Source organism: Chroicocephalus ridibundus, chromosome 8 (genome assembly GCF_963924245.1).
Source record: "Chroicocephalus ridibundus chromosome 8, bChrRid1.1, whole genome shotgun sequence".
Classification (NCBI taxonomy): domain Eukaryota; kingdom Metazoa; phylum Chordata; class Aves; order Charadriiformes; family Laridae; genus Chroicocephalus; species Chroicocephalus ridibundus.
Window position 1 is genome coordinate 13,966,734 of NC_086291.1, and position 27,998 is coordinate 13,994,731.

The 27,998-nt window shown below is 38.0% G+C and overlaps 1 protein-coding gene across 3 annotated transcripts; it reads left to right on the plus strand.

Annotated features, from left to right (window-relative positions):
• Nucleotides 1-113: 113 nt before the first annotated feature.
• Nucleotides 114-27,998, plus strand: DNAJB4 (DnaJ heat shock protein family (Hsp40) member B4). 3 transcript variants are annotated; one of them, XM_063343085.1, is made up of 5 exons: nt 138-252; nt 2,369-2,409; nt 18,699-18,984; nt 21,838-22,412; nt 24,051-27,998. In XM_063343085.1, exons 3-5 carry the CDS (start codon nt 18,774-18,776, stop codon nt 24,282-24,284), a joined length of 1,020 nt encoding a protein of 339 aa, XP_063199155.1. In that variant the 5' UTR covers nt 138-252; nt 2,369-2,409; nt 18,699-18,773; the 3' UTR covers nt 24,285-27,998. The 3 variants fall into 3 exon arrangements, with proteins under 3 accessions (XP_063199154.1, XP_063199155.1, XP_063199156.1); XM_063343084.1 differs by lacking the exon at nt 2,369-2,409 and having other exon boundaries at nt 114-252; XM_063343086.1 differs by lacking the exons at nt 138-252; nt 2,369-2,409 and adding an exon at nt 18,358-18,511.

Sequence of the window (27,998 nt, forward strand, 5' to 3'; positions counted from 1 at the left end):
ATGTTTCCATAGCAGCACGAGCGGTCGGAGGCACATGCTGATAGGCTCTGAGCATCACGTGGTGCAGGGTGGGGAGGGAGTGGGGAGCGTGGCGCTGCGTTTCAGGGGCCGCGCGGGCGGGTTGCCGGGTAGATCTCGCGTGACTTGGTTGCGAGCCGCGGGGTGCGCGAGTGGGAGCGGTGCCTGAGGCGCGGGGGCTGTCGGGAGGGAGCCCGGTTGGCCGCGGGGGGCGGCTGAGGTGGCGTTGGTCGGGTGAGTGCTGTGAGGGGGGTAACGGGAGGGAGCCCGGGGGCGACGGGCAGCGCTGCGTCTTGGCCGCCTGCCCGCGTTAGACTGCGCCTGGGGAGGCGTTGGGCGCTCCGGGGACTCTGTTCCTTCCTGACTGGGTTCCTGGGCTGGCTGAGGAGCGGGAGGTGAGGGTGGCGGCGGTGCTGTCCTTAGCCCCGAGAGGAGCGGGGGGAAGCCGGGCCTTTTCCCCGCCTTAGCTCGGCGGTGCCCTGTGGAGGGGCTTCTCGTAACGTCGTGCCGCGGTGCCTGGCGCTGTCGGTGGTGGCCGCCGTGTGACAGCTGGGGAAAACTGTAACACAAGCTCCCTTTTAGGGGGAGAAGCTTTGGCATCTGGCGGCGCGGGCTTTACGGTAGCCGGAGAGGCGAGGGGCACCTCCTGGGGCTTGTTCCCGAGCCCCGCGGAGGGGCAGCGGCGTTGAGCCGAGGGGGCAGAGGCGGGGCCCGGCCCGGCTCCTCCCGGCGCTCGGCCCGGCTTGTCCCTTCGGGCGCGGCCCGGCCCTTCTTTTGAACGGCTTCTCGGCCGTTCCACCGCCCCGGGAACGGGGCAGGCTGCTTCCGTTCACCTTTCGGCGAGCTTTGCTTGCATCCTCCTGCAGTGGCCGCGGTTGTTTATCTCTGAGTTGAAAATGATCACTCCTGTCACACAGTTTTGTATTGTATAGTTCTTACAACGGGGAGGGGATTTTTTTTTTCCTGGCTGCGCAAACACAAGCCTTAATGAAAAATTGGAGCCAGTAATGCCTTAATCAGCGCCCTGTTTAGGTCCTGTGACCTGGTGGGAATGAACTGTCATGCTGAGTATGGATGACAGTGTTGCAAAGGCTTCACATTTAGATAAGGTCATAGAATATCTACTTAGCTATCATAGCAGTAGAGACTAGATAATACTGAAGGGGAACTAAGCCGTGAAACTGCTTTCTGTACTATTCTGAGGGGATGCTTTGCAATTTTAAAAATGTATTTATGTGTATCTAACTGTAGCTTTTCATGGGCTCCTCGATTACATAAATACCATGTTTGTTTTGTTTTTTTTTAAATGTGTACTTTTAACCTGAAGCATGGGAGGTGTCTTCCAACCTAAATGAGTCTGTGTTTCTCTGCCAGAACTTCTAATTAAGAAACTGTTGTTTTGGACTTTGAGTAGTTTTGGGCTATATGCGGGAAGGGAGCAAATGTTGAAGTCATATGAGAAAAGGTGTCTTGCTGTCTTGTCTTTTGTCTAGCCTTGTAGTTCCATGCTGTCTTAAGAAGTTCCTGTTTTCTCATTGGTCCCTTTGATTCTGGCCGTCTATAAATGCGATCATTTTAGTAGACCTTAAGATGCAGTGCTGCTGCTGAGGTCAGATTATCCTGCATCTCCAGTCTAGATAACTCCACCAAAGGAAGCTGAAAACGTGTGCTAGATTTTTTTTCCTACTATAAAACTTTTGAAGTACCGTAGTTCAAAAGGGTTTTAAGATTAATATATTACACAAAATTAAAAATCCTACATGCTTTTAGGCAGATTACCGTGTATTATTAGAGCTAGGTGAAACTTGCTGTTGAGATACTTCTGCTGAAAAAGCCTGTTCAGAAGAATTAGCATATACTTTCCATTAAAGTGCTAAGTGGGGGAGGAGGGGAAGCAAAAATAGATTTGGAAAGCGGGAACTTAATTTTCATGCTGGGCTCTTTGCTATTTCTAAACAATAATTTGACCTTGAACTATTTTTTCATTTCCTTTGTTACTGAGAATTTGGCTATGTATACCAGCCATGCTATGCAAAGAAGTAAGTTGAGCAATAATAGTTGACTATGATGCATTGAAGCTAATACTGGCTACTGGCTATGTCTTTTGTGGCTCTTTGCTTATTAGAAGATGTGGAGCGTCTACGTACTTCGGTTTTTATTGTTACGAAATGGGATAATGATTCTTTGCTGAGTTCTGTGAGACAAGCCAGTAGCTATATAACACTGATGATATTTTTAAGTAGTTATAGTGCCTTGGGCTAAGGAAAACACTCTTGTCTGGTACTGTAAATGTTCTAGTTGCATTCATAAACAACTAGTGATAAGTGAATGTTATTTTTTTAATTTTTAGTGGCTTTTTACTACTGTTTGAGGTGCTGCTTCATTGGAAAGGTAAGATATTTAGTATACATATGATTCCTCAGTCTTCCAAATTTGTGAAGTCACTGTACTTCTTAGGCCTTTCAGATAGTTACAACATGAAATGTAGCAAATTACAGAGAAGTAAGTTCTTTAATATTATATACTATATAAATATGCCCTTATTTTCACTGTTCCTAAGTTGATCTAATGAACTTTATCAACAGTTAGAGTTGCTTCTATCTGTATTTCCCATGATGGCACTTAGATTAGAACCTATCTGCTAGAAAGCCATGTCTCTTAAGCACTCTGTCTCCATTTCCCTTTATTAAATGATACTTCTGTTGAGAAAATTATCATTATGGGATTAATTCCTTTGCCTTAATCTCTTAATTGAGCAGGGTGAGGATGCAAGCCCTTAACAGTGCTAACTGCAATATTCTTTCAAATGCTTTGCTGACTTGTTACAGCAGCATATGCCAGCTTAGTCTGGTTTCTCACTTACAAAAATTACTCATTGCCTGATTTTTCAGATCTGCCTTCTAAGAAATTAAATGTTGTAGATTGGTAAGCAAATATTTGCACTGTGCTGCTAGAGCAAGAGAAAAATAAGCCTCAGTTCTACAGTAACTCGTTCTTACTAAAGGATGTATAGTAGAGAAATCTTCTACCACTTACCTTTCAGAATTTTAATAATTGGATGTTAAACAACATAATATGTAAAGAGAATATGGAGTTTTAAGTCTTTCAGTATTTCCTTGGGAGATTAGAAAAAGTTTATTAGATGTTGACATCTCTCATGGTTTTCAGGCCATAGCCTGATGATTACTGAAAACAACTAGAACATTCTGGTAGATGCAATTACTGAGAAACAGCTCGTTCAAATGATAACTGACAAGTCAGAAAACTTTTTTTGTATAGCAGGGATTGTCACAGACTTAAGTAGTCGTGAGTTCTGGGAAAAAAAAAACAACCCACTTTTTTTTTTGTTTTTTTTTAATCAAGTATTGTGTGTATAAAGGAATCCTTACTTCTACCAAAAGATACTCTGTATTTCTAAATTAGCTAGTTCAGGCATTGCAAAAGCATAGATGTAAAAGTGTGGAGCTCGCCAAAATCCTCTGCATAAGCTAAGACACTTCAGTGCATGCTTGCATTGAGTTCTATTGTTGGATTGTTTGGAGGTTTAGTACACTAAATACCTATATAGGAAGAGTGATTACAGTCTCAAACTGTCAGAGAAGGATAACCATTGTGATAGCTTTACATCTGCCCACTGTGCTTTCTGCAATTCTTTGCTGGTGTGGGGAAATTTGCAATCGATTTCTGGTGATTTCATCACTTTGTGAGATTTGGATGAACTGATTCAGATCCTAGCTGTCAGCTGGTGCTCCCACACTGGCAAAGGGTGTCCAGGATCTGCAACATCATCAGTAGAAAACTCCCTTAAGTAACTACTGAGAGAAGATTCAGTACATGCTTTATATCCAAACAACTGTTGATCTGTCATGAGCTTTCATATTTATTACACGTGCAGTGAAGTAGTAATTACAAATTTCAGATCCACAATTTGGATCTGAAAGAGAATGTATGGGTGGAAAAACAGTTAATATTAAAGCATAACTTAAACTGTCTACAAAATCTAGAGAATGCTCATAATTATGTTCTCTTTTGAGAGAGATGAGGGTCAAGGGGAACAGTTTTTAGGATTGAAATAGGCAGTTGAGAAAACTATCACTGTGCAGAATTTACCTACCCGGGATGATACAAGTGGTGGCTGTCTGTGTTGGCTTAGTCAGCAAATATTCCTATTATGCTTCATTCCAGACAAATGCAGAGGCACGGGTTGCTACTAAGGAATTGGAAGGGTCAGGAAAAAGTATTTGTGTAGGGGATGGGAGTGTTGAAGAGGAAGGGCAGCCCATTCTGCAGCTGCTCTCACATCTGCCTTCACTCAGTGATGATAACCCAACTTTCCTCTTGCCTTCTCGGGGAAGGGCAAGAGTGAACTTGCCCCTTAAGCCCCTAACTGGTCCCCTGTGTACCAACTTTTATATAGTAAGCTTCAAAAACCCCCAGGTCTTTGTGGGTTTTGGCTTACATTTGGTCATGCTGCTTTTCTTAGCAAAAATGTTTTGCTATATTAAGTATTTGAAGAAAAGCTGTGTAAATATTGTAGATTCTTTAGAGCACTTGTCTTGCAAATTTTACTCATGTGAATCGTATTTCATATGTATCTGATTTCAAGCTAGAAGTGGGTTGAAGCCGCTGAAAGAAAATATAATAGTAAAATTTAAAAGGGAAGAGGGGCGTCTTTGCCCCAAGATTTCTGTTGAAGTCTACCAGCAAATTTCATTCTGGTCTTGAGGACAGTTGAGCAGTAAAAGATTAACATGACTAGCCTCTGAAATTTTGACTAGTTTACAGAAGGCTATCAAATTGCATTAGGTGTGTCGCAAATACAGAAGTCTAAATCAGAGAACATTTACTTCTTCCTTAAATACAACTGAAGTATGCAATGAGACAGTGGATCACTGTGTAGAATGAATGTAGTGCAAAAAGGCAGCTGGATAATATTAGTCAGCATGATAATGTGGTCATCAGTCTTCAGCGTCCTACTCGTTCAAGGAGGGTGGATGTTTTTGTGTGGATGTCATGGGAAGGAAAGTTTCGAGAGCGCAGAGAGTTTGTTTGCTGTTAACATCTGCAAAACTCCTCCCAGATGGTGGAGAGTGTGAAAGGCCTTGTTTGAAATAAATTGGTTGATGGAGCTTAGCATGGAAGTTGCACATGAATGGGGGTTAAGAAGGGCAGAGATGGGGACTGAGGGACTGTTAAAGGGAGAACAAATAACTATTGCAATAGTAGCTGTAGGGGATAAAAGTGTCTACTGTATTTCTCTATCAGCAGAACACTGGAGAATGTGCATTCAAGTCCTGTTAATAAGTGTGTAAATACATATTGTGTTGAATTAAGGCGGTAATGTTCAGAATTCTCCTGTCAAAATGGGAAAGACTTAATTACTTTAAAGGGATTGGTGTATTTCCCTATTACATAGGCCTTTCTGATCTTAATTGCAGCTAGTGTCTTTATTAGTTAATTTGTGACTCAGAGCACCTTATTTTTAAATAAATTGTACATATATCACAGAGTCAATTAAAAAAATGGCAAAGGTAAATATCTTCTGAGGGTGAGGAAGGAAAAATGGAAGAGATACTTTAGAAGCTCTAAATGACTAATCCCTTCAGTCCATAAAACCATGATTATGACACGCTTATCTAAACTGAAAATCCTCTTAAACTTTATTGTAAGGGTTACACATGTGTTTTGGGAAAAATAAATGTTTGTAGTGAAGTTTGTGAATGTGTAAGGATATTTATTCTTTAATAAATTGTTACCCAGAGGCACCTTAGAGAAAGCTGTAATCCTAACTGCCACTTCAGTATCTGTTGGTCGTTAAATGTATCTTTGTGTAATCATCAAAAGCCCAGTTGTATTTAAAAATGAGCCCTCAATAACAATGCTGCATAGACATGGAAAGATATGAATGTTGTTGGGTTAATCTCAGATATCACTCAAAAAAAAAATTAGTGATGTGGATGTCATGATATGACTTGATCTGAAGAGCAAGAAAACAGGAGGTTCCATAAGTTTAGCTTAAACAAATTAAAAAACACATACACCTGTAAACCTTTTGGCTGTGGATTGGTATTTTCTGCAGAAAATATAAAGAGGGGATCTTTTTTTGACTTCGTACAGGTTGTTGCCTGTTAGGGTTATGTCCTATGAGCGAACTGATTCTATTTAATGTTTTCATTAAATAGTCATGGAAATGGTAATTTCTATTTGCAGGTGTCCTCTAATTCACTGCTATTCTTCATACTGCATTTTTTCAGAAGGGAGAGGTAAAAGGTTAGAAGAAAATATGTTGCTTTGTACAGTGAAATGTCTTTCTGGGACTTGCTGCCATGCGAAGTTAAAACTTTTATTATGAGTTTGAAGGAAAATTTTCATGAAACTATAGAATTTCTATAGTTTGTTAGTAGAATAGATGCTGAAATTTGCCATTGCTTTAAAACATTATCACTGTAGAACATCTAGACATTTTTCTGCTTAATTGTTCATCTTTCTATGTTGTACCTTCTTTCCTAGCACTATTTAACCTAGACGAATAAAGTCATTTAAAGAGATTAGCTGCAACGAAGGTTTATCAAACTTCAATCTCCCCCCTCCCATCTTCTTTTCCCAAAACTCTTCTAGGTTGACTAAGGGCCGGGGAAACCAACTAAGAAACCTGATTTGAGCTGTGGGATGTGGTTGAAACATTTGAAAGACTAAATAGCAACTATTTTGACTTCTATTACAGCAGGTTCTGATAAATATAACTAGGACTGCCTGTATTTCTGTCTTATGTAGGTGAACAGAAGTATATTCTTATTGTTTCTACTTAAATCAAGTGAGTTTAGGTGTCCTGGGATATGTTCTCCTCCCAGTTTAAACAGAGTTGTTCTGACATCTCCTTATGAAATTCCTGTCTATACAACGGTTCAGTGCGTGTGCTTTCAGCCTTGTGTGTGAAACTAGCTGTGTGAATCAGAGCAGCTGGGTGGGATTTTGACGAGCGCGTTCTGGAAAAAGCATCTAGTGTGACCATCTCCTTTTGCTTATGTAAGAAGAGTGTGGTCACATGTCCACAGCAAAAATGTGTGCACCTCCTTATTTGGTAATGCATTAATAACCTTCATCTTGTTTGAGTTTAATAGCAACTAAAAACAATACAGTGTAGCAGAGTCACTTTTTCAAGCAGATTTATTTGTTTTGGAGTTCCTTTCTTCATCAAGACTGAGAAAATAGGTTATTTTCTGCTGGAAACTATTAATTTCTGTCATTATTACAGGAAAAAAATAACCAAGTAGAGTGTGGATAAGGATTGTGCAGGCATCTTCCACCTACCCTTCCCCCTCTTACATGTGACCCATAACTATGATCAGTGTCATGTTTATTCAGTGTTTTTCTCTCAGCTGTTCTGTTTACCGATAGCTTTTTAACTATGCCAGAAAAAAATCTAATACTTTTGCAAGAAGAAAAAATGCCTTGCAGACATGACTTCTGTCTTAATTATGGAACATGAGTGAAGTAGTGGTACAATTCTAGACGAGCCTATCGCTCTTCAGTATAAAGCTGTAGAGCATCTTCACTGTTAGGAAAATATTTCTATAATGTGTTATGTTCCAAACTGGCAGTGTGTTGGGGCCGTTTTTATTTATTATTATTATTGAAATAGAATGATTCCAAATACTTAAGTGATAGGCTGAGAACCATTGGAAAGAGAGACTTCAGGTTCAGATCAGGTCATGTCTGAGTCATGCCAGTGCCAACTTCCCAGAGATTTTTAGCCAGAGCTAACCTGTAAGGACTGTCTTTATTCTACAGGTGCCCTGAATTTTGTGGTGCTGCCTCTTTGCTGAGACAACAGGTTGTTAATTACATTGTTTGGTGGAAGAAACCCCTTAGGATTCCTTTGCTGTGAATGAAGGAATTGCTGCTATAGTTAAGGCAAACACCGATAAATTGTTATAGATGGCAGATACCCTCCCTTTTCTACAGGTGAAAGGCTAAAAGAGGAGCTGTTGTGTGCTACTTCTATTGAAATAGATATTAAATGAAACAGTCTGCCCATCCTGATGTTTCCTGGTTGATAAGGTAGTTGTGTTAACTAACTTTAGGTTGCACATTGAGATAAACACATTTAAAATGCCTTTTAAAAAAATGTTTTTCCATTCCAGTTTCTTGAAGGAAAGTCAGCAAGGGTTATTGTGGAAACCAGCACTATTTTTCCATTGTCCTTTTCCTGTTAATCAGTACATAGCACTACTGTTAGGTCACAGGAGTTCTTCTGCATCAGGATTCATTTGGTGGAAGAACTGGCAGGGAGCCAGTCGCAGTTCCCAGGGTCTGAGCTGGCTGGCCTTGTGTCCAGTCTCAGCTAGCCCAGAGCAAATGTTACTTTGGTTTGTGCCAGCTGGCCCTTGTCTGTGGGGTGGAGAATACTGGGCTGTAGAAAGAGTAGCATATGAGGTGGTTATTCTTTGTACTTGTAGGGAGATTGCTGCCCCTTCTGTGCTGCAAGAGTGGGGCTGAATCCATCGAGTGTTAATGTCAAATTAAGCCTCACTTTTACTGAAAACGGGAACATTAGAAACATCCTTACAAGTGTTACTAAACACCTGTTTTTAAAAAGTCTGCTTATTGTAAACAATACCTCTCTTTATTTCACTTAGATGGAAAACAATACAGATAACCTTAATATCCATTGCTTATTTTCCAAGGTTAGTATAATAAACAGATATGCAGGTAGGAAGATGAGAGTAGAGGTCTACACATCTTTTCAGTTGTTTTTTTTTGGGGGGTATGTGTTGAATTATCTTAGAGCCTATAGGCAACTGGTACTTTTTTTCATGAGAACAGATGGAGAGGTGGCAGGAGAGAAAGAGACAGGATGGTTGCAAGTGGTACCCTGGACTGTAGTTTTAAGTCAGTTTCAAGTAATATGCCTCTAGTGTATGTACATTTAAAAAAACCAAAACAACAACAAAACACCAACCCCCAAAAAAGCCCCCACCAACCCTCCTTGGCAGTACTAATAAATCAGTTGAATCTTTTTTTAAAAACATACACCAAATAATACTCCGGTTACAGGACAAGGAAGCATGCTAGGATAAAGAGTACTGAAACACTTCTTTTCTGTTAGTTGAAGCAGATTTCCAACGCTTACAGTTGGACGGGATTTGCCTGTCACTGAGGTTGATTACATAGTGCCAATGCTGCCATTTTAAGCTTCTGTGTTAGCAAGCGTTCATTCTTTAGAACATGGAAGTGGCTGAATTGCACTATATTGAGATTTTCATGAATCTAATGAGGGTGCTCATCTAGAGAATGCTGGACTGGTTTTCCATTAAGTGGTCTGTTTAGCCCCATAATTTGCATTCAAAAGTGGCCATAAGTAGATGCTTCAGGGAAAACTGGAACAGAGTAAAGGCTTGGTCCTCTTTTCCACCTTCCTAGCATCCAAATATTTGCAGCTCAGGGAATTCCGGCTCTGACTTCTCTGCTGAGAAACTCGCAGTGTATCTCTTCTACAATATTTTTTCAGTGCCCCACTGAAACCATTTTTGAGTTTTCAGTGTCCTTTGACAGACAATTCTGTCACTGTAGAACTTCTTAATTTTATTGTTGAAACTGGTTTCTGCTAGTTTCACATAGTGGCTCTGGCTTAGATAGGAGTATGAAGAGTTCATGTCTCCTCCTCCTTTCTCCATCATTTGTAGACCTCTGTGACTTCTGTCTTTTTTACAGTCTGAAGAACTCAAGCCTCCTCAGTTGTTTCTCATGTGGAAGCACTTTCTTGTCTTTGATAATCTTTTATGGTTCTTCTCTGAACACTTAAAAAAAATATTATAGTTGGTTTTGGGGAGTTGAGGGGAACAGACCTACAGTGTTACAGTATAGATGTACTATCGGTTCATATGATACTATACTGTTCATATGATACTATAATAATGCTTTCTGTTTTGTTCTCTATTCCTTTCCTAGTAAGTCCTAACACTTCTTTTGCTGCCTTTTTTTTTCTTTTTTTTTTGCTACCAAGCAATCTTATATTCTTTTTGACACCGATCAGAATTAATCAGTATTTCTTTTGCCTTTTCTTTTTGCCTTTTTGCCTTATCTTAGTATGTGGTATACTATTCATCCTGAGAAAAGTGTAATATGGAAGACTGTGGCATATGTATAACCAATAAAATATTCCTATGTGACAATATTGAAAACATATTTAGTGTCTGAGTATGTTACCACTTGAGAATCTGAAAGACTTGTATTGCAGCAGTATATTGTTTCTTAAAACAATTACCAGAAAGGCTATAAAACTTAAACATGAATACGATCAAATTAAAAGCAACTAGTATTGGAGGGAAACAGTGAACAATTATGAAGCCTTAAACTGTTCATCGTAATTAACATCTTTGCTTGTCATTTAACCAACTTGGGAAGGTTGGTGGCATGGGAGAAACCTGACTGCTACAGTGTGATAAATGTGTGATTAAGTCTAACTCATCATTTGCATACAGGCTGTTTCAGGACAGAATTCCTCGAGTCTTGGATAAATTCCTGAGTGATTAGTAGTTAAGACAAAAATCCAGGCTTGTTTTACATAAAATTGAAAGGAAGAACTTTAATTACTATATTTTTCTGCTTTCTATGCCCCTAACTGATAACTTAATAGTAAATTGTGCAGAACTTGTCAAAACAGAACATTTCCGTGGAGGTAGCAGAACTTCAGCTTCCTTATGAATTTGATTATATTTTTGTAACAACAGTGAGAAGATATTTTTCCTTACCAACACAGTACACTTTCCTATATAGATGTTTACAAAAGTATGTATGGCAACAATGTCCTTAACTACTTGAAGTTTGTAATAGTGAGTGTGGTAAATAGGCGTAGTCAGTAACATGAGGGAACCTGTTAAATGTTTTGCATGATTGGCATTTTTCCTGGTTGACCAATCAACTTGTTTTGAGGAAGAGTCCTTTTACAGAAATTTATGTGGGTGGGTATTGAAAAGGACACTGGATCTAAGTAAAGAATTGAAAAGCACTTGTGGAATCTGTATTCTTTCAGAGGAGGGAAGCCTTAATCTATAGATGAAAATACTTCGTGTGTGTGTTGCTTTGTGTGACCATACTTTGGATGTTTCCTTTTGTTTTTCTAAGTGCAAGTCTGGTACTTGACTGAAGTAGTTGATCACGCCATTGTGAAGTAAGGGGGGTTAGCTGCTTTTTCATCTATGCAATACCTCATAGCTGAGTCCTAGAAACTTTGCGTACTTGCAAGAAGATGTTCATTCCCCCTCGGAGGTGGAAAGTTAAATTTGGAACATTCTTCCAAGTGTATTTTTGTTCTTCATCTATAGCAGAGATTGTGACTTGGTAGACAGGAATCAGGTATGAGAAAGCAATTCTTTATGTTAATGACATGTAAATTTGCTATGTTGTGATGAAGGATCAGTGTGCATGTGTGGCTAGTGTCCTAGTCGTGTTTTTGAAGATAGTTGTAACCATGTATAATATAAAAACCACTTGAGATTTAAATCAGTTTATTTTCTTTTTCTAGTATTGCTTGTACTTCTACATAAGTCGTAATATATATATAGTGAGAATAATGATTTGCTGAAGAGAAGAACCCAACCCTAGAACTTAATATAAAATAAACAAAAGTAAGTTTTAATGTGGAAAATACGATGGACGTTTTCAGTTGTGCATAGTATTTCTAGCATTTGGTCTACCATTACCAAAGTAACAAGAAAAAGAAAAGTAAGTTTAAAAAAAAAAAAATTGCTAACAGTGCCTGCTGTCTTGTCATGTAGATTTTCCAAATAAAATTGAAGGCTGCATGAATCACAGGCTTAAGAATTCATTTTGAAAGTTCAGAAGTGGTAACAGTATATCTCTTAGTGATAGCAGTGTGCATTTTGAGATTTAACATTTGAACTTGAGCTGTAAATTCATGTCAACTCTGGAATGTATATTTAAAGTAAGCTTACCCACAGAAGACCTTAGAAATGTGTCCTTTGGCCTGTTGGCAGGAACATAACTTCATCTTTATAAACTTTATTTTAAAGCAGATACTGCCAATATAAAATAGAAAATATTTTTGTTGATGCTAGGGCTGGTATAACTTAAATATAGTGAGTTTAATTGTCTTGGATAACTTTCTATTCTGCAGTTTAGTTTAATATCTCTTCTTGAATCAAAAATAATCAGACCAGATCTTTCTGGACAACACTATCAACTTTTAAATATAGAAAGTGTAGTAGGTATGTGTCCTATGAAGTACTATTTCACAGTGACTTAGCTATATCTCTAATGGAAGCCAGATATTTTTGTAAAAGATGACTATACCTGTTCCACTACATTTCTTCCTTTTTAATCTGTGAGGAATCAAAAGTCAACAGTTGCCAGTGAATTGCATTAAATTGCACTGTTGCATGTGCCTCAGGAAAGAAATTATGATGTATGTAGCACTCAGATTGGCGTAAATAGTTTTGTGTGCATTTCAGTTTGAATTTTTTAAAAGTAAGTGTGTCTCAAAGACACAATGTATGCAATATGAAAATATAAGCGTGCCTAATTACTCAAGTATGCTATTCAACAAAATTAATGTCACTGTCTATTATAACTTTGTGATTCTATTAATTGTTTTAAGTTTTTATGTGGTATTTTACTTTCTTGTAAAATCAGCCCCAGAATCCTTATGTACTATAAACTTTTTACTTCCATCACAGTAGCAGCATGTTTGTACAGAGAACTGAAGTAAGCATTTGATAAATTTGGGTAGTTGCTTGTGTATGAAGTGCGTGACTAGATGAAGCTTTTGTTTTAGGGCCATGGATAGATTAGAAAGAGCTCTGCAGGTTTCACATTGCATTTTATGTTAGATATATAAAAAAAATTATTTGTTCCTTCTGTTGTAAACTGTAAAATTTATTTCTCTATATGAGACCAGGTACTGAATATTTCTGTAGTGAAACTCTAATGCATTCATGAATGGGGTTTGCACGTACAGGGTCTTATTCACAGTCCAAAAGTATAAACGTAGCTCAGTCAACAGCTACATACAGTTAAAAATGGTGGGGAGAAAAGTCTTTGTCAAAATTTTTTTCTCTGGGAAAACAGTGGGGGATCTTACACGAAATTTTACTGCTGTACATGGATGTGCCTTTCTTCAAAACATTGTAGATAAATGTCAATTTATTTCATCCATTAAAGTGGGTTTGCAAATATTATGATACTTAATTGTGAAAGAGTTTTTTCTGGGGAGGAATTTGGCTCCTCTGCCTTGACATTTATGTGCACATGTATATTTATAGTTGTGATCTGTCTGGAATTTGCCTTTGTGGTTTTGTTTGCTCTTTAACTTGTTCTGTGATCTAGTCCTGTCTTTTTCAGTTTTGTTTCTGAGGTTTAATAGGTGAGAAATGCAGAAGAAATGGTTTAATTTAAAGGAAATAATGAGCATTTTTATTCAACTTCAGATACTTCAGGGAATAATGACACAGTTCTGCTAGAAGCTTTTCCTTAAAATAACCTTATATTGGTGCTAATTTATGATTAATCTAGAACTTGATTTCAGTGTGTCTATTATTGTGAATGTTTCCTTGTCTTTATCTTAATTTCAGTTATTCTTACGAAGGCTTCTTTAAAGAAAGCAATTAATTCAAAGTTAATATTATGAATGCAACTATTCTAAGAGCTGGAAGTGGTATGACCTTGCTCCCGCTGTTCTGCCAAAGTTGTTACGTGTAGCAGTTGTCCACATGTACGTGAGTTAAACTGTGGTTGTTCAGAGAGACTAATGGGAAAGATATTTTAAAAGCAACAACCACTTTACTGAAATACTAACTGAATGCTGAATAGGGTAGTCAAACTCAGTCTCAGAAGTGAAGGTGAACTGTTGAACAATTTTCAGCTTTCTAGTGTATATTTCGTAGACATTTTTAAATTAAAAAACTGAAGTCTTGTATTACAAAAGTTAGTGTCACTTTCTTGTTTTTGATCAAAGAACATAGAAAATACTCTGCAGATAAGAGTGGGCTTATATTAGGCAAGTTCTATATGGTTTAAAAATTTTATTTGGTCTTCCTGAGAATTAATAAAATATTTTAATAAATTGTGTATTTGGCTTTTTAGTAATTTTATACAGTTGAAGACGCACAGATTTTTTTTTCCCCAATCAACTTTAAAAAGCTTGAACTGAAATCCTAAAAACTTAGCAGCTAACAAGTCCCAAGGAATATCACACTGAAAGATTAGTATTCTAGCAGAATTCAGAAAATAACAGAAAAATATACAGAATTTATTTGAAAATTAAACATAACGTTTGGAGTGATATATTGTGCCAAAGATCTGGTCTTTATTAGGTATGTCTTGTAGATAAACAGGTGGATAAAAATCTTTGCTTTGCTTGACATTTTAGTTCTTTAGCATGATACACATAGCAATAAATAAATAAATAAATAAATGCTTAAAACCTGCTCCTGCGGAAGCGTGCTTGTTTTCACTGGTGTCTACAAAGTGACAGGCCCCCTGAAAGTTTATGGATGTGAAGTGGACTGAATCAGAGTAATATGTTCAAACAGCTAGGATTCTTCCATCATAGAAGTCTTGTATGTCAGATGCCTCTGTAATATGTGAAATTTTACATACTACACAGACATCTGAAATACTCTCCTATTTATGTCTGCGCCCACCCTCGAATAAGGTATTTGGGAGGAAGGGCAGGTTCTACTAAGTCAGAATTTTGCGATTAATTTTTTTTTGTAGTATTGTGAATATTGAGCATAGTTTGGAAGAAAGTTGGTTTACAGAATTGAATACAAGCAAAAGCTTCATAGATACCATTTGATAATACAATGATGATAAAAACTTTTTTCTCTGTATGCCTGAAATGGAATGCAGTTGTTGTATTTGAAGACTGTGTAAACAAAGAGCTGATGGTTCATCATATAGGTATATATGGTTCATTGATTCATAATGTGATATATCAGTCAGAGAAATGTTGATGTGGTAGAATGAGGAAGAAAGGTAACTAATTGGTGGTGGGGTTTTTTAATAGCATTTTCGAGGTGGTGTCACAGCCAAGTGCATTGCTTGATTTGTATGTCTAAAAAGTTGCTTAGCACTCACTCAGGGGCACTCTTAATCGAAGTCTTAGATTATGGCCTTACTATTTTATGGATATGTAGGTTAGTGGCTTACTTCTGCGAGGCTTGAGTAAGTTGCAGGATGCACTTGTACTGCTGGCTTCTCACAGCCGAGGCCACCCTTGGCTACATAGGATCTATTGGGTTCTGCGCTCTTAATGCTCCCTAAACAAACCAAATCACAGCAACCACCCCTCTTTGCAGTAAAAGTCCAAATAAAGGGTGAGCATGCATCCCAGTATGCTGCAATTAGAACTGTGGATGAGCCGATGTGCAGAGTAGAGGTGTCTTGTGGTACTTGGACACAAGGTGTCAATCTCTGAAGTAAGTGGTGACTGAAATGCAAGGACTCTTGTGCATGCTAGTCTTTTAATTTAAAAAAAAAAAAAATTCACTATTTTTAAGATAGTCTTATCTCTCAATCTATTACAAATTGTCTAAAGAACTTGATAAGCATCTGAGAGGAACTGCAGCCAAAAAGATCTTTCCAAAAGATCTCTGATTATATGATAAAAGGAAGGTCTTAACATGGAAGAAAAAGAAAGAACGTGCTTTCCAGAAGGAGGTGCTTCGATTATCCCATCAACTCTTAGAAGATATGAAATTCCAGACTGTAAATTCATTCTGACGTGAAGATCTCATGCAGGGTAGGATGTAGAAATAATGTATCTGTTGCTGTACATCTCACTCAGAATCCTAAGTAATTTCATTTTTAGGGAATAATTTACCTAATTAGGGTATAATTTGGCACTTATGCCAGAATAGCGTGTTCTCTGTAGGGAGAGAAGGATGCCTGAACACTTACTCACTGTGATTTTCAGCAAAAAGTCCCAGTGTGACTTTGTTGTTGTTACCAGGATTTGTTCTGTAAGTTTTGACATTCAAGAGGAAGAAACTTTTGATTTAAGAAGAAATCCTGACTATTGGGTTTTTTAATGAAACCTGTGAAACTAATTACCATGTTTTACAAAATGGGGAGGGGGGAGCACTAAGCCTGGCTAATTGCAGACCCTTGAGTATTTTTCTGATATTTAAAAGAAGAGGTAAGTGTTTAATATAATATTCTCAAAGGGAGACATTTTAATACCTTGTTTTTTAAGCGAGCGTACGCACCCTCTGCCCCTCTGGTGGACCAGAGGTCTTGAAAAACTTAATGAAAAATACAGTCCTGAAACTAATCTGAGCTATCGCTTTTTTGACAATTCTATTGTGTTGACAATACAGTGACACATATATCATGGGGTCCTTATCAGACCCTCACTGGTGGGAATACTTCAATTGATATCAGTTACGACCCCACCAGTGGTTGCTCAAACCATATCATGGGAGTACAGCTGAGCGTAATAATTCTTTGTACTGCTAGTTTTGCAAGAGAATTTAGTGCTGCTCTAAGTCTTATTCTGTCAATAGTGATGAATTTTGTTTTTTTGTTTTTGTTGCTCAGAGTTGTAGTAACTGCTGTGTTTGGATGGCAACTTGTCATATTTGCAACCATTTATTGAGTGTGGTAAAGTTAAATTGCCCATTAAAATGTGTATGTAAAGTAGCTTCTTAGGGAGTGGTATTATATTTTGTATTAAATCAACTGAAGTCCTGCTTTAATTCAAACTGTTGTACCTGCTGCTTTCAGAATTCCATTGTGGAGAAAATATTAAATTTAGGACATGGGTCTACAAGAATTTGCCTGAAATACTAATAGTAAATTAACAAAAGGAGCACCCTTTAAAGAAAGATGAAAAGGGTGATTAGTTAAAGAATAGCTTTATTCCATGTGGAGTTCAGCTACAGCTTCCTTCTTCAGCTGTAAAGATAATTGATTCTGTAACCTTGTGGCTCCCAATGTTCCAAAAATGCAAGTAAGTCCCAAGAGACTTGGTGGCAAGGGTAGTCGATTCCTTCTTTCAATACCCTTTGGCCTCTGTTGCATTTGAAATAATAACTACAGATATGCAAAAGTTCTTGCTTTCTTAAATATTGTGATGAAATCTTTTCTTTGTACTGCTCTGTCTTCATCTATTCCACCCCTATTCCAAGAGGAAATTTAAAAGAAAATAACTAAGCAAATCCTGGATGCATTGAGGGAATCTCGTCAATTCTGGTGCAGAAACTGGAAAAGAATAGATATGATGTGAGGAATAGAGGGTTGACACATATGTGGTGGCTTGTTTTTGGTTTTGTTTTTTGTTTGCCTTTTTAAAAAAAGTCACAAATCTTTTTCTAGTACTCTTAAGGAGAAAATTTCTTTCTCTTCTCATCAGGCCTCTTTTAAGTTAGAGCAGGTTCTGGAAAACACCTTCAAATATAACGTTCCCTGAATCAGAAGGTTAGTGTGCTCCACTTGAGTTTGATAGTCCTTTGACTGTTACATGCTACTTTGCTTAAACTTTGTTATGGTTAGAAGGAAGGCAGTTCAGCCTAATTGTCTTCATACGGCTAATGTCATAATTGAGCCTAGAGAGGTCTTCCTACAGCAGGTAGCTTCTAGGTATGAGCAAAACTGGCATATTAATACTTTGTTCCAGGGAGGAGTATTTTTCAAGCTATGCTAATCAGCCGTGAAGTTTATCACCATGCTGACAAGTAAGGATGATTTCTTGACCTATAGCTTTTAACTGAGACATAAAAGAAATCTTGCAGGGTGAAATGTCATGCCATTCCCTCTGCAGAGCATGAGAAGTACTTCAATAGTAAAATTTTCACTATGTATTATAAAACAAATGTGTGAGAACCAGGTATTTTTCCATTACTGTTGTCTCATGAGGTGAAAGCTATTTGCTTCTGTAATAGTCTTGATGTTGCCTCTTGTGTAGAAGTGGGGAGGAAACGCAGTTTTGGTCTGCTTTGAGTGGCTTGAGTTGTTGTAAATTAAGTGATATTTTTTCCTCCGATTTGATTTGTTACTGCTTAATAATAAAGGTCTGCAGTCAGCTCTGGTTGAGGGTGGCTTAATTTTGTTTTTAAAGAAATTAAGTTATGTTTTCTGATGCTTTGTAGTTAAGGTGGGTGTAAAATACTTCATACTCTGCTGGAAAGGGTGTAAATCCATGTTGATATATTTGGAAAACAGTTACATGTGCAGCTGTCTCTATAGAAACTGTGAAGTAAAATGCTATAATTACTTTATATGGGCTACTGCATTTCTCTTGGGACAGTTATGTCTTTAGAGCTGACTGTATCACACTATTAAACCTTTAAACTTTCTAGTTGTTTGAGAAGGGAGGAAATAGAAGTTCAGCATTTTCTCTGTGTGTGTGTGTTGTGCGCATGTGTGTGTGTGAGAGAGTGAAAGCTGTGCAGACTGTTTCAGCTGGGGCAGTCGGGGAAGTGACGTCCTGTATTATTTGTCGTTCTAGAAAGAGCGGAGACACGTACTGTAGGTGGGAGGACTCTAAAGAGGGCTGTGTTCTGTCCACTGTGTATAATTATTTATAAATGAGCAACAGGGGAAGGAATGAAATACGGAGAAGCTGTCTAGTGTTTCTTTAATGTATCGGGGAGTTTGTTGATTTATAACAGTTCTGTTTGTTTCAATTCCAAATTTGATTTTTATTTTTCCTTCTCTAGCATCTCTACGTTGCTAAGACACTGGACACTGCTTTCTTTATAGCAAGGAAAATCTGAATTCTTCTTACACTCAGGATGGGGAAAGATTATTATTCTATCCTGGGAATTGAAAAAGGAGCTTCTGACGAGGATATCAAAAAGGCTTACAGAAAACAAGCACTTAAATGGCATCCAGATAAGAACAAATCTCCCCATGCAGAGGAAAAATTCAAAGAGATTGCAGAAGCTTATGAAGTGCTGAGTGATCCCAAAAAGAGAGACATTTATGATCAGTTTGGGGAGGAAGGTATGTATAGCTCTGTTATGCTCTGATTGGTCACTTTAATTGTCTTGAATGAAGCAAAATAAACATATATGATGCATGAAAACATGGTATGTATTGATTTTTAGGCAAATGTATTTGTACTGCTTGGAAGTTTGACTCATCAGCTTTTTAAATGTAAAATGTATTGCACAGTTTTAATGCTGATCTAGTTTTAATTTCTTATTTTAATGTGTTTTTATGTTTTTTTTTAAAAAATCACAGATACTTGACAGGCAAAAAGTTACTGAATTGAAAAAGTTTGTATGACCCGTAAATAGCTTTCTGCGATATCTTACTGCTGTCTTCCCTTGCCCTAGGACTCTTTAAGGTGCGGTTGGGAAGATATTTATTCTTTTCTTAAATTTTTGCTAAAGGACAGTCTGCTTGATCTATGCAGGACAGTCCTGAGCAGAAGCCCAGGTGTCCAGTCTGTAGTTGTCCTTGGCTTCTTGCCTGGAGAGGAAAGAATTTGGCTGATGTCATGAAATACCAGAACAATTTTTTAGCTTTAATTGTAAACAGTGATAACATGCCAAGAGAATGAGGCCTCAGAAATGTCGTATTTATCCTAAAATGGTTATCTGGAGAGGATGAGGGTTGTTTTATTTTTTTACCACCGTGACTTTCAGTCTTAAGATTGAGCAATAGAGGAAGTCACTAACATCCCTCCCCTTTAATGTATGGTGTCAGAAATTCCACATGAAATGATTACTTCTGTTGTGACAAGTAGGTCCACTCATTGCTGTTCACTCAGGGACAAGTTTTTTACTAATATAAGGAAGGAAACCTAAATAGCAGTACTTTGTGGAAAATTGTGGGTTCTTATCAACACATAATAAAATTCGGTCCTCTGTTATCTGTAAGACTTAATACAATTGTTAACATCCATAAATTAACGTAGAAGACCATCTTCTACAGAGGATGCAAGTTTTCTGTCTTTTGTTCCAGTGCATGTATTTAAAGCTTTAGTGCTGTTACTGAAACATTCTAGGAAAAAAGTGTTTATGTAGATACCACAGCAGACCTTTGGGTCTTTTGCCTTCTTGCACTTCTTCCTTCTCACCCCCTGCTTCCTTTCTGTGTATCATTAAAAACCTTTTTACGTGGTGGATTCATTTGCATTTTCGATTCCTCTGCAGCAGCTCATCATAACTATTTTCCCAAAATAACAAGGAGTTTGAATTAAAGCATATAAAGCAATGCAGCCTTTGGCATCCTGGTATTGCATACTTGAAGACAGAGGTTCAAAACATAGATTTCTTTTTATTTGGGGCATAATATTAAACCAAGATGTGAATTTTTAGAATGGTGAATCTGAAAATACTTCCTGGTGCCTCAATTGCTCTCAAAGCTCTTCAGTTGCATTTGAGAGTGTAACTAGGAGTTGTGAGGGAAGGGCAGGGATTGGGGTGGGAGGAAGGAAGAAACCTCAGTGTTTTGACAGCCAGGAACTTGATGTGCCTTCAATACCAGCTTTTGGCTAGCTATTCTGGGAGGTGTCCTTCTTCTATCACAGATTAAATCCCCTGATCTGCTTTTTTGACATTAACAGTATTGCAAAAGAAGGATTTACTACATGTTGCTAAGTAATTTTAAAATGGTCTGGTATTGAGATGGGGAAAGCATTCTCATTCTAATGTCTTACTTGGTTACCGTTGATAACTGATACTAAGCTTATGCATGGAAGTTCTAAAAACACTGAGCTAAAAAAGTCCCAAACCAACCACTTCCAAATTGAGGGAGTGCATGCTTCATTAATATAAGCCTTTACACTGTTATGGCTATGGAAGTAGGATAGCAGCTGTAGTGCTGAGCTGCTGTAAGATTGAAAAAATAAAAAAATAAAAAAGAGTAACCAAATGTAAGTTTAGAAATAAAAGTCTTCTAAGACGACTTTCAGTCTTTCATCTTAAAAGTTTGAGAGGGTATCCAGAAATGGTCAGTGCAGGAGAGCACTAACTACTACAACGAAGTACTTGGAGATCATCTTTTGGGAAAGAGGCATTTAAGAAAATTGATTTTTAGCTGGGTTTGGAATGAGAAAGCAGGAATTAAAAGGGAGTGTCCAGTGTGAATTGTAAGGGAACTCTTATCAGGAAGAAATGAGATTTAGATCTGTCCTTGTGGAAGAGAGAAGAGAAAGAACAAAGCTATTTGAGAACATATGCAAGATTTTTGTACCCAAATGGGCCGTAGGAGCTTCCAAGCTGTTTTTATTTGTGTCTGGATTGAAAAGATTTCCCAGGTTTCTTACCTATTTTATATCTTAGAAACGCAAGCTGTCATAAGTTTGGGATTCTGAATTAAACATTAAGGAAGTTTGAGGCTGCTTGACTATTGGCATGTTACCTTTTACTCAAACTGAATTGCAGGAAGACAGAGGTAAAGCTAACTAATACTGGGTTAAAGCTGAGGTATGAAGACTATGGAAAACGTTGCATGTGATACTGCATAATTTTCCCAGAAGTGATCTTGAAGCATCTCCCACCAGAGTGCAGCACAAAAAAAGAAGTCAAGCAGACCTGTCTTCTGTTTTAAGATGCTAATTCTTTGAATAGCTGGCTTCAATCATATGAAATAAAATTGGCAATGTCAGAATAGTTGTCTTCTGAAGTAGAAGCCATTCTAGAGCTTCAGAAACATTGTTGCTGTTCAAGCTATTGAATTACTAGTTGGTACTCCATAGTCTGATGGTGAGTCCTCATTGAAAAGGAGACCTTTCACACTACTGCACACATTATTGACTCATCAGTTCTGGTATAATTACACTCCACAATAGGAAAGCTTATACTAATATTCCATTTGTTTTTCACTTCATTTATTTGTGTTATTTAGGTCTGAAAGGAGGAGCTGGAGGACCTGATGGACAGGGTGGTACCTTCCGGTACTCCTTCCATGGTGACCCACATGCTACATTTGCAGCTTTCTTTGGTGGCACAAATCCTTTTGAGATCTTCTTTGGAAGGAGGATGCCTGGTGGCAGAGACACTGAAGACATGGAGGTGGATGGTGATCCATTTGGATCCTTCACTAGTTTTAGTATGAATGGGTTTCCAAGGGAAAGGAATACAGTTGGTAGCCAGTTGCGTCGTAAACAAGATCCCCCTGTAATCCATGAACTTAAAGTGTCATTGGAAGAGATCTATCATGGCTGCACAAAAAGGATGAGGATTTCACGTAAAAGGCTTAACCCAGATGGTAGAAGTGTCCGAACAGAGGACAAAATTCTTACTATTGAGATAAAAAGAGGATGGAAAGAAGGCACCAAAATCACTTTTCCAAAAGAAGGCGATGAAACACCGAACACAATTCCAGCTGATATTGTTTTTATCATTAAAGATAAACCTCACTCTCACTTCAAGAGAGATGGATCAAATATTATCTATCCTGTTAAGATCAGCTTAAGGGAGGTAAGGTTCTCTTTTGGTAGAACTCTAATAAATGTTTAAACCTGTTACAATATGATACAATGGCTACACTGCACAAGCTGTATGGCAGCAGTAAAGTTTTGGATGGTGGTGGTGGTTTGTTTGTGTTTGTTTTTTTTTTTTAAGTAATGTTTCACTCTTGTAAAGTCAGTGTGTGGCTGCAGAGCACAGTTATTTATAGTGAAAGCATTAGCTATTTTGATAAAAATGGAGTATTATTTCAAGCTGTTCACTATGGAGGTGGAAGAGAATGAGGGTGGAAGAATAAGAGTAAAGGTCATACTTTACCTTTCTAGCTAAATATGTATTAGACTGAAGTAACAAACACAAATACAATCAACAAATACATCCAATGTAGTATGCTTCTTACTACTGTGATATGATTGCTACTTCTGTAGGACAAAGTAGAAATGTATTAAGTATTTTCACTGCCAGCAAATTCTAAGTCTGCCTTTTTATGTCATAAGTTATTTCAGTGTGATTTCAAAGTACATAGAGATTGATTTCATGAGGATAAATTATTGTGAACAGGTGTTATAGGAGCTATAAATAATAACAAAAATGGTGTAGCTTTTAAAAATTCCGTTACAAGTCAAAACACATTGGCTTTCAAAAGGAAAAATGAGACAACTGGGCAGAGTTCTTAAGAGTCTGAAGCTTTGACGTGGTCATTATTTAAAAGATAATGTAGTGCTCTGTGTGTTGTGTTTTTTCTTCTTAATTAGCATTAGGTGGAGAAATAAACTCTTGCTTGCATAATAAAATCTTTGTGTACATTATGAGCTCCCTTCTTAAAGGATTCTTAACTAAAAGTACATCTGAAGTGAGATAAAGCACCTAAAATGAGATGAAGTAGAGAGAAAAGACAATATTTAATGCTGATGTGGATAATCTAGTTCCTTCATAGATAAAGCCTATTTAGACTCATTGCACTGTTATGTAAATTGGACATTATCACTATAGACATAGTGTACTGAATCAGGTGAAGTTGGAGGAATGAAAATGTTATTATCAGAGATCCTAGTAAGGAAAACAAACTATTGGATAAAGCAGGAGAAAGTCTGTGATGTTTTAGTTTTGGTTCACCAAAATAGTTGTTTGCTTTTCTCTGAGCATCACAAATGCTCACCTAAGACAGCTGTGGAATTCGGTATGCATCTGCTTATAGATACTTAAATGTTGTTCTGCTATTTGGTATAATATGGGTTGATGATATATTAGAGTAAAGCCCTGTGCAATGTAAACAAACAAACAAAAATGGAACAGGACTCAAAATTTCCAATGGAAACTTAGAAGCTGGACATCTCTAGAGAAGTATGAGTGAAGAGTTTGCTCTCTGCTCAACTACCTTTTTATTTGATAAAGTTTTTGAAGGATATATAAGCTTAGTTACTCTCCAGTGGCCACTGTGTGGGTTGGTAAATTCCATGATATTCAATGACAAATTGAAGCCCTTCCCTTTTGAAGAGAGGGCACTGTGTTTGAATTTTAACATCTCAGTAGTGCGCAGTGGAAATACTTTTTAGAACGCTAGTTTTTTCTAAATAATCCAAATTAATTTGTAAGTACAAATAATATTCTGACCAATTTCTTTTTTCTCCTGATACAATCTTTCTTTAGGCTTTGTGTGGCAGCTCTATCAATGTGCCAACGATAGAAGGAAGAACCATACCCATGACAGTAAATGAAGTTGTCAAGCCTGGGATGAGAAGAAGAATTATAGGATATGGTTTGCCGTTTCCCAAAAATCCTGACCAACGTGGAGACTTAATTATAGAGTTTGAAGTAATTTTCCCAGATAACATTTCTCCAGCGTCAAAAGAAGTACTTAGGCGAAATCTTCCAGTTTCATAAAACGAAGACTGTGTATGTCAACTGTTTAACTAGGACACTGGAAATGCAGAAGACTGGCAAGTCTGTGCTTTAAAAGTGCAATCTGTAACAACTAGTGGAATATTTGTTTTTTTTGTTTTGTGGGATGGGTGGGGGGGAATACTGTAATGCTGCATGAGAAGAAAAGGGTTAAGTACAAGTCATACAGATGACTTCTGCAGTAAAATTTACAGGGAAAACCACTCATTTTATTTTACATCTTCCTAATCAGAAAAGTTTATTCATTATTTTGCCTAATGTAAAATGTAGTTGGTTTTTACAAAGTCAGCGCATATTTCTGATACAGTACTTGAGCCTTCAAGTACTTTATTTCTTGTATCTCTATGGCATCTATAACACTACCAATTTATACAGAAATTGGAGATAGAAGTAGAAATAAACAAATGTATAGATATTTTAAAGAGCAAAACATGAAAGATGTAGTTTTGGTATGTTGCCTTCCACTGCACAAAGCATAGGCTGGGAAAGTCAGCTTGGACTCCTGAACCACTCCCTAGTGGAATGAAGGCATTTTCTTTATTGCCCCAGAATCTGTGAGGACTGCATTGGGAGTCTAGCAAAGGGCATGTGGCTTGATGAGCAAGAGTAGCCATTTGCTATGGGATAGTTCCTCAGCCTTCAGGAAGAACAGCAAGAAGGGATTCTACAAGTACATAAAGAGCAAATGGTGGGTCTGCTTTCAAATGAAATAGGGCATGGAAACTGGTGACAAATGACGTGGAGAAGGCTGAGGTGCTCAGTACCTTCTTTGCATCAGTCTCTACCAGTGAAACAAGCCTTCAAGAATTCCAGGCCCCTGAGACCAGAGGGGAAGTCTGGAATCTCAGTGGTGGAGGACCAGATTAGGGTGCACTTAAACTGGAAGTCCGTGAGCCTGACGGGTTACACCCCTAGTGCTGAGGGAGCTGGCTAATGCCATTGCAAGGCCACTCTTAATTATCTTTGAATGGGATTGGGAGATGTTCTGGTAGACTGGAAAAGAGCAAATGGCACTCCTGTCTTTAAGAAAAACAAGAAGGAGAATTCGGGGAGCTACAGGTTAGTCAGCTTCACCTCAGTCCTTGGAAAGGTGATGGAGAAAATCCTCTTGGAATGCATTTCCAAACAGATGAAGGACAAGAAGGTGATCAGGAGTAGTCAGCATAGATTTACAAGGGGGAATTGTGTTTGACCAACCTCGTTGCCTTCTACAGTGAGGTCACAGGAGAATAGTCCATGTTGTCTACCTTGACCTTAGTAGACGGACTGACAAATTACAGATTAGGTAAGAGGAAAGTGAGGTGGATTAAACACTGGCCAAATGAGTGGGCACAAGGGGGTGTAATCAGTGGCACAAAGTCCAGCTGGAAGCAAGTCAGTAGTGGTGTACCCTAGGGCTTAATACTGGGGCCAATACTATTCAACATCTTCATTAATGACCGGGATTATGGGATGGAGCGCATCCTCAGCAAACTCACAAATCATATAAAACTGGGGAGAGTGGCTGGTAACACCAGATGATGTACCGCCTTCCAAAGGGACCTCCATAGGGTGGAGAACTGGACAGAGGATTCTCATAAAGTTCAACAAGGGGGAATGCAAAGTCTTGCTCCCTGAGGAACAGCCCAAGACACTAGTACACCCTGGGAGCTCACTGCCTGGAAAGCAGCTTTGCTGAGAAAGACCTTGGGGTCCTTGTGGACAACAAGCTGACCGTAAGCCAGCAATGCACCCTTGTGGCAACAACAGCCAAAGCTTTGCTAGCAGAGTGAGGGAGATGATCCAGTGATGAGGATGCATCTGGAATACTACGTCCAGTTCTGGGCTCCCCAGTGCAAGAAGGATACATACTTACTGGAGCAGGTCTAGCACAGGGCCATGTATGAGAGGCTGACCGAGCTGGAGGTTTTCAGCCTGGGGAAGAAAAGGCTTGAGGGGATTTTACCACTGTGTATAAATACCTGATGGGAGGTAATAAAGATGGGGAAGCCAAGCTCTTCTCAGTAGCTCTGAGACATGGTCCTGGGCAACCTGCTGTAGCCTAGCACCCATGCTTGAGCAGGGGTGTTGGACTACGTAATCCCAAGAGGTTCCTTCCAACCTAAATGATGCTGTGAACTTGGACTTAGCACTTTTCACTAGACAGTGCTATGGGCCATGTCCTGCAAATGAGGCTTAGCCCAAAGATGGGTGGTACTGATGGGACAGCGTGAATCCCTAGGGAGTAGGTCTATGCTTGAGTGGAAAGATGCACAAAGAACACTGTAAAAGCATTTAGCTAGTGCAGGTATTTGAAGTTCACACTGATCTTGAGTATTCATTATTTTCAAAGGCTGAACTTTACTCCCATGAAGAAGGAAAAGCCTAGGTCCTAGCTAAACGAGAGTTTGCTTAAGACACAAAGTGGGATAGGGATTGCCCATAAACTTTCACATGCTTGAACGGAGTCTTTTTTTGAATACAAATATGAGCTACTTGTCTTTAGAGTTAAAAGGTGTATAGGGAAATTGAAAGCCCTCTGTAATAGTCTAGTTTTATACTACAGTAATAGGGCTGGTTCCCTTGATTGCGGCATGATTTTGGTGAAAGAAATGCCTTGCAGGCGTGCTTTATTACTTGAGTTTAAAACCGTAATACAGTGCTTTAACAACATTTTCAAAGTTTTTTTTTCATATTTTTCTTCATAAGAAAATATGTAAGACTTGCTGTCAGCCTTTTGCCTGTGGAAATTTAGTAGTTACCTGCTCTGTAAGGTAGCTTAAGAAAAAACAGTGTTATCTTCATATATGTGATTTTCTGCAGGAAAGTAAATCATATGGAAGTTGGGATTTAACTTACAATAACTTTTTAATGAGCACAAGAAGAATCCCATTTCTGTTCATCAAAGAAATAGAACTTCTGGGAGACACTGTTTGAGTCAATTTTTCAACTGCAGATCTCTTCATACAGTGTTAGTTAGTTGTAGTCCTAAATCTACAAGAAACTAAACAATTGCTGGAGCAGTATCACAAAAAGAAAGAAATTGCTGCTTAGTGCTTACGCATATTGTTAACACTATATATTGTTTGTTCAAGAAATTCCCATTTCAGTATGTTCCGTATTACATTTCTTATGTGGTTTTTAAGTAAAAAATGTAAAGTTGGTTTTTAACTTTCTCTTATCTTTTGTTATGATGGCAGATGCTATAAGCTACACAACTTTAAAAGCATATCATCCTAAAATACCTGTTTGTCAGTTTAAAAGTTAATGGAATTGAGCATTTTGTAATCCAAGATATTGTAACCATAGTCTAACTTGTTAAAAAAAAAAAGTTACAGCAACTAGAACTATTTTTTGTAACCATCTTCAGGTAAGAGGAGTAGTGTTAAATTGAGGAATTGCAGTATCTTGTGTATTTAGAGGTATGTATATATATATATGTATAGCAAACTAAACTTTTCCAACTGTTTTCATGCTCAAAATACAGAACTATAGGACTGGTATGAAATGCTTGTATTTCTTTTCTTATGGAGAAGTAACAAAGTATATGATGCAGAAAATAGCTTGTGGAATTACTTCAAAATATGAGTATTAATATCTATCTAATCCAGGATTCACAAAAATTAATATTTTTCTAATCAAAAAAATGTACTTAAAAGCTATGTTTTAAAAACCACTTGATTATTTAATAAAGGCTACTTGGGAGAAGGAGGCAAA

What these genes read in the sequence shown, in the direction of transcription:
- DNAJB4 (XM_063343084.1), top strand. Translation starts at nt 18,774, where the DNA reads ATGGGGAAAGATTATTATTCTATCCTGGGAATTGAAAAAGGAGCTTCT. An exon ending in TGATCAGTTTGGGGAGGAAG is followed by an intron (nt 18,985 to 21,837) that starts GTATGTATAGCT and finishes TGTGTTATTTAG; the next exon opens with GTCTGAAAGGAGGAGCTGGA. An exon ending in TTAAGATCAGCTTAAGGGAG is followed by an intron (nt 22,413 to 24,050) that starts GTAAGGTTCTCT and finishes ATCTTTCTTTAG; the next exon opens with GCTTTGTGTGGCAGCTCTAT.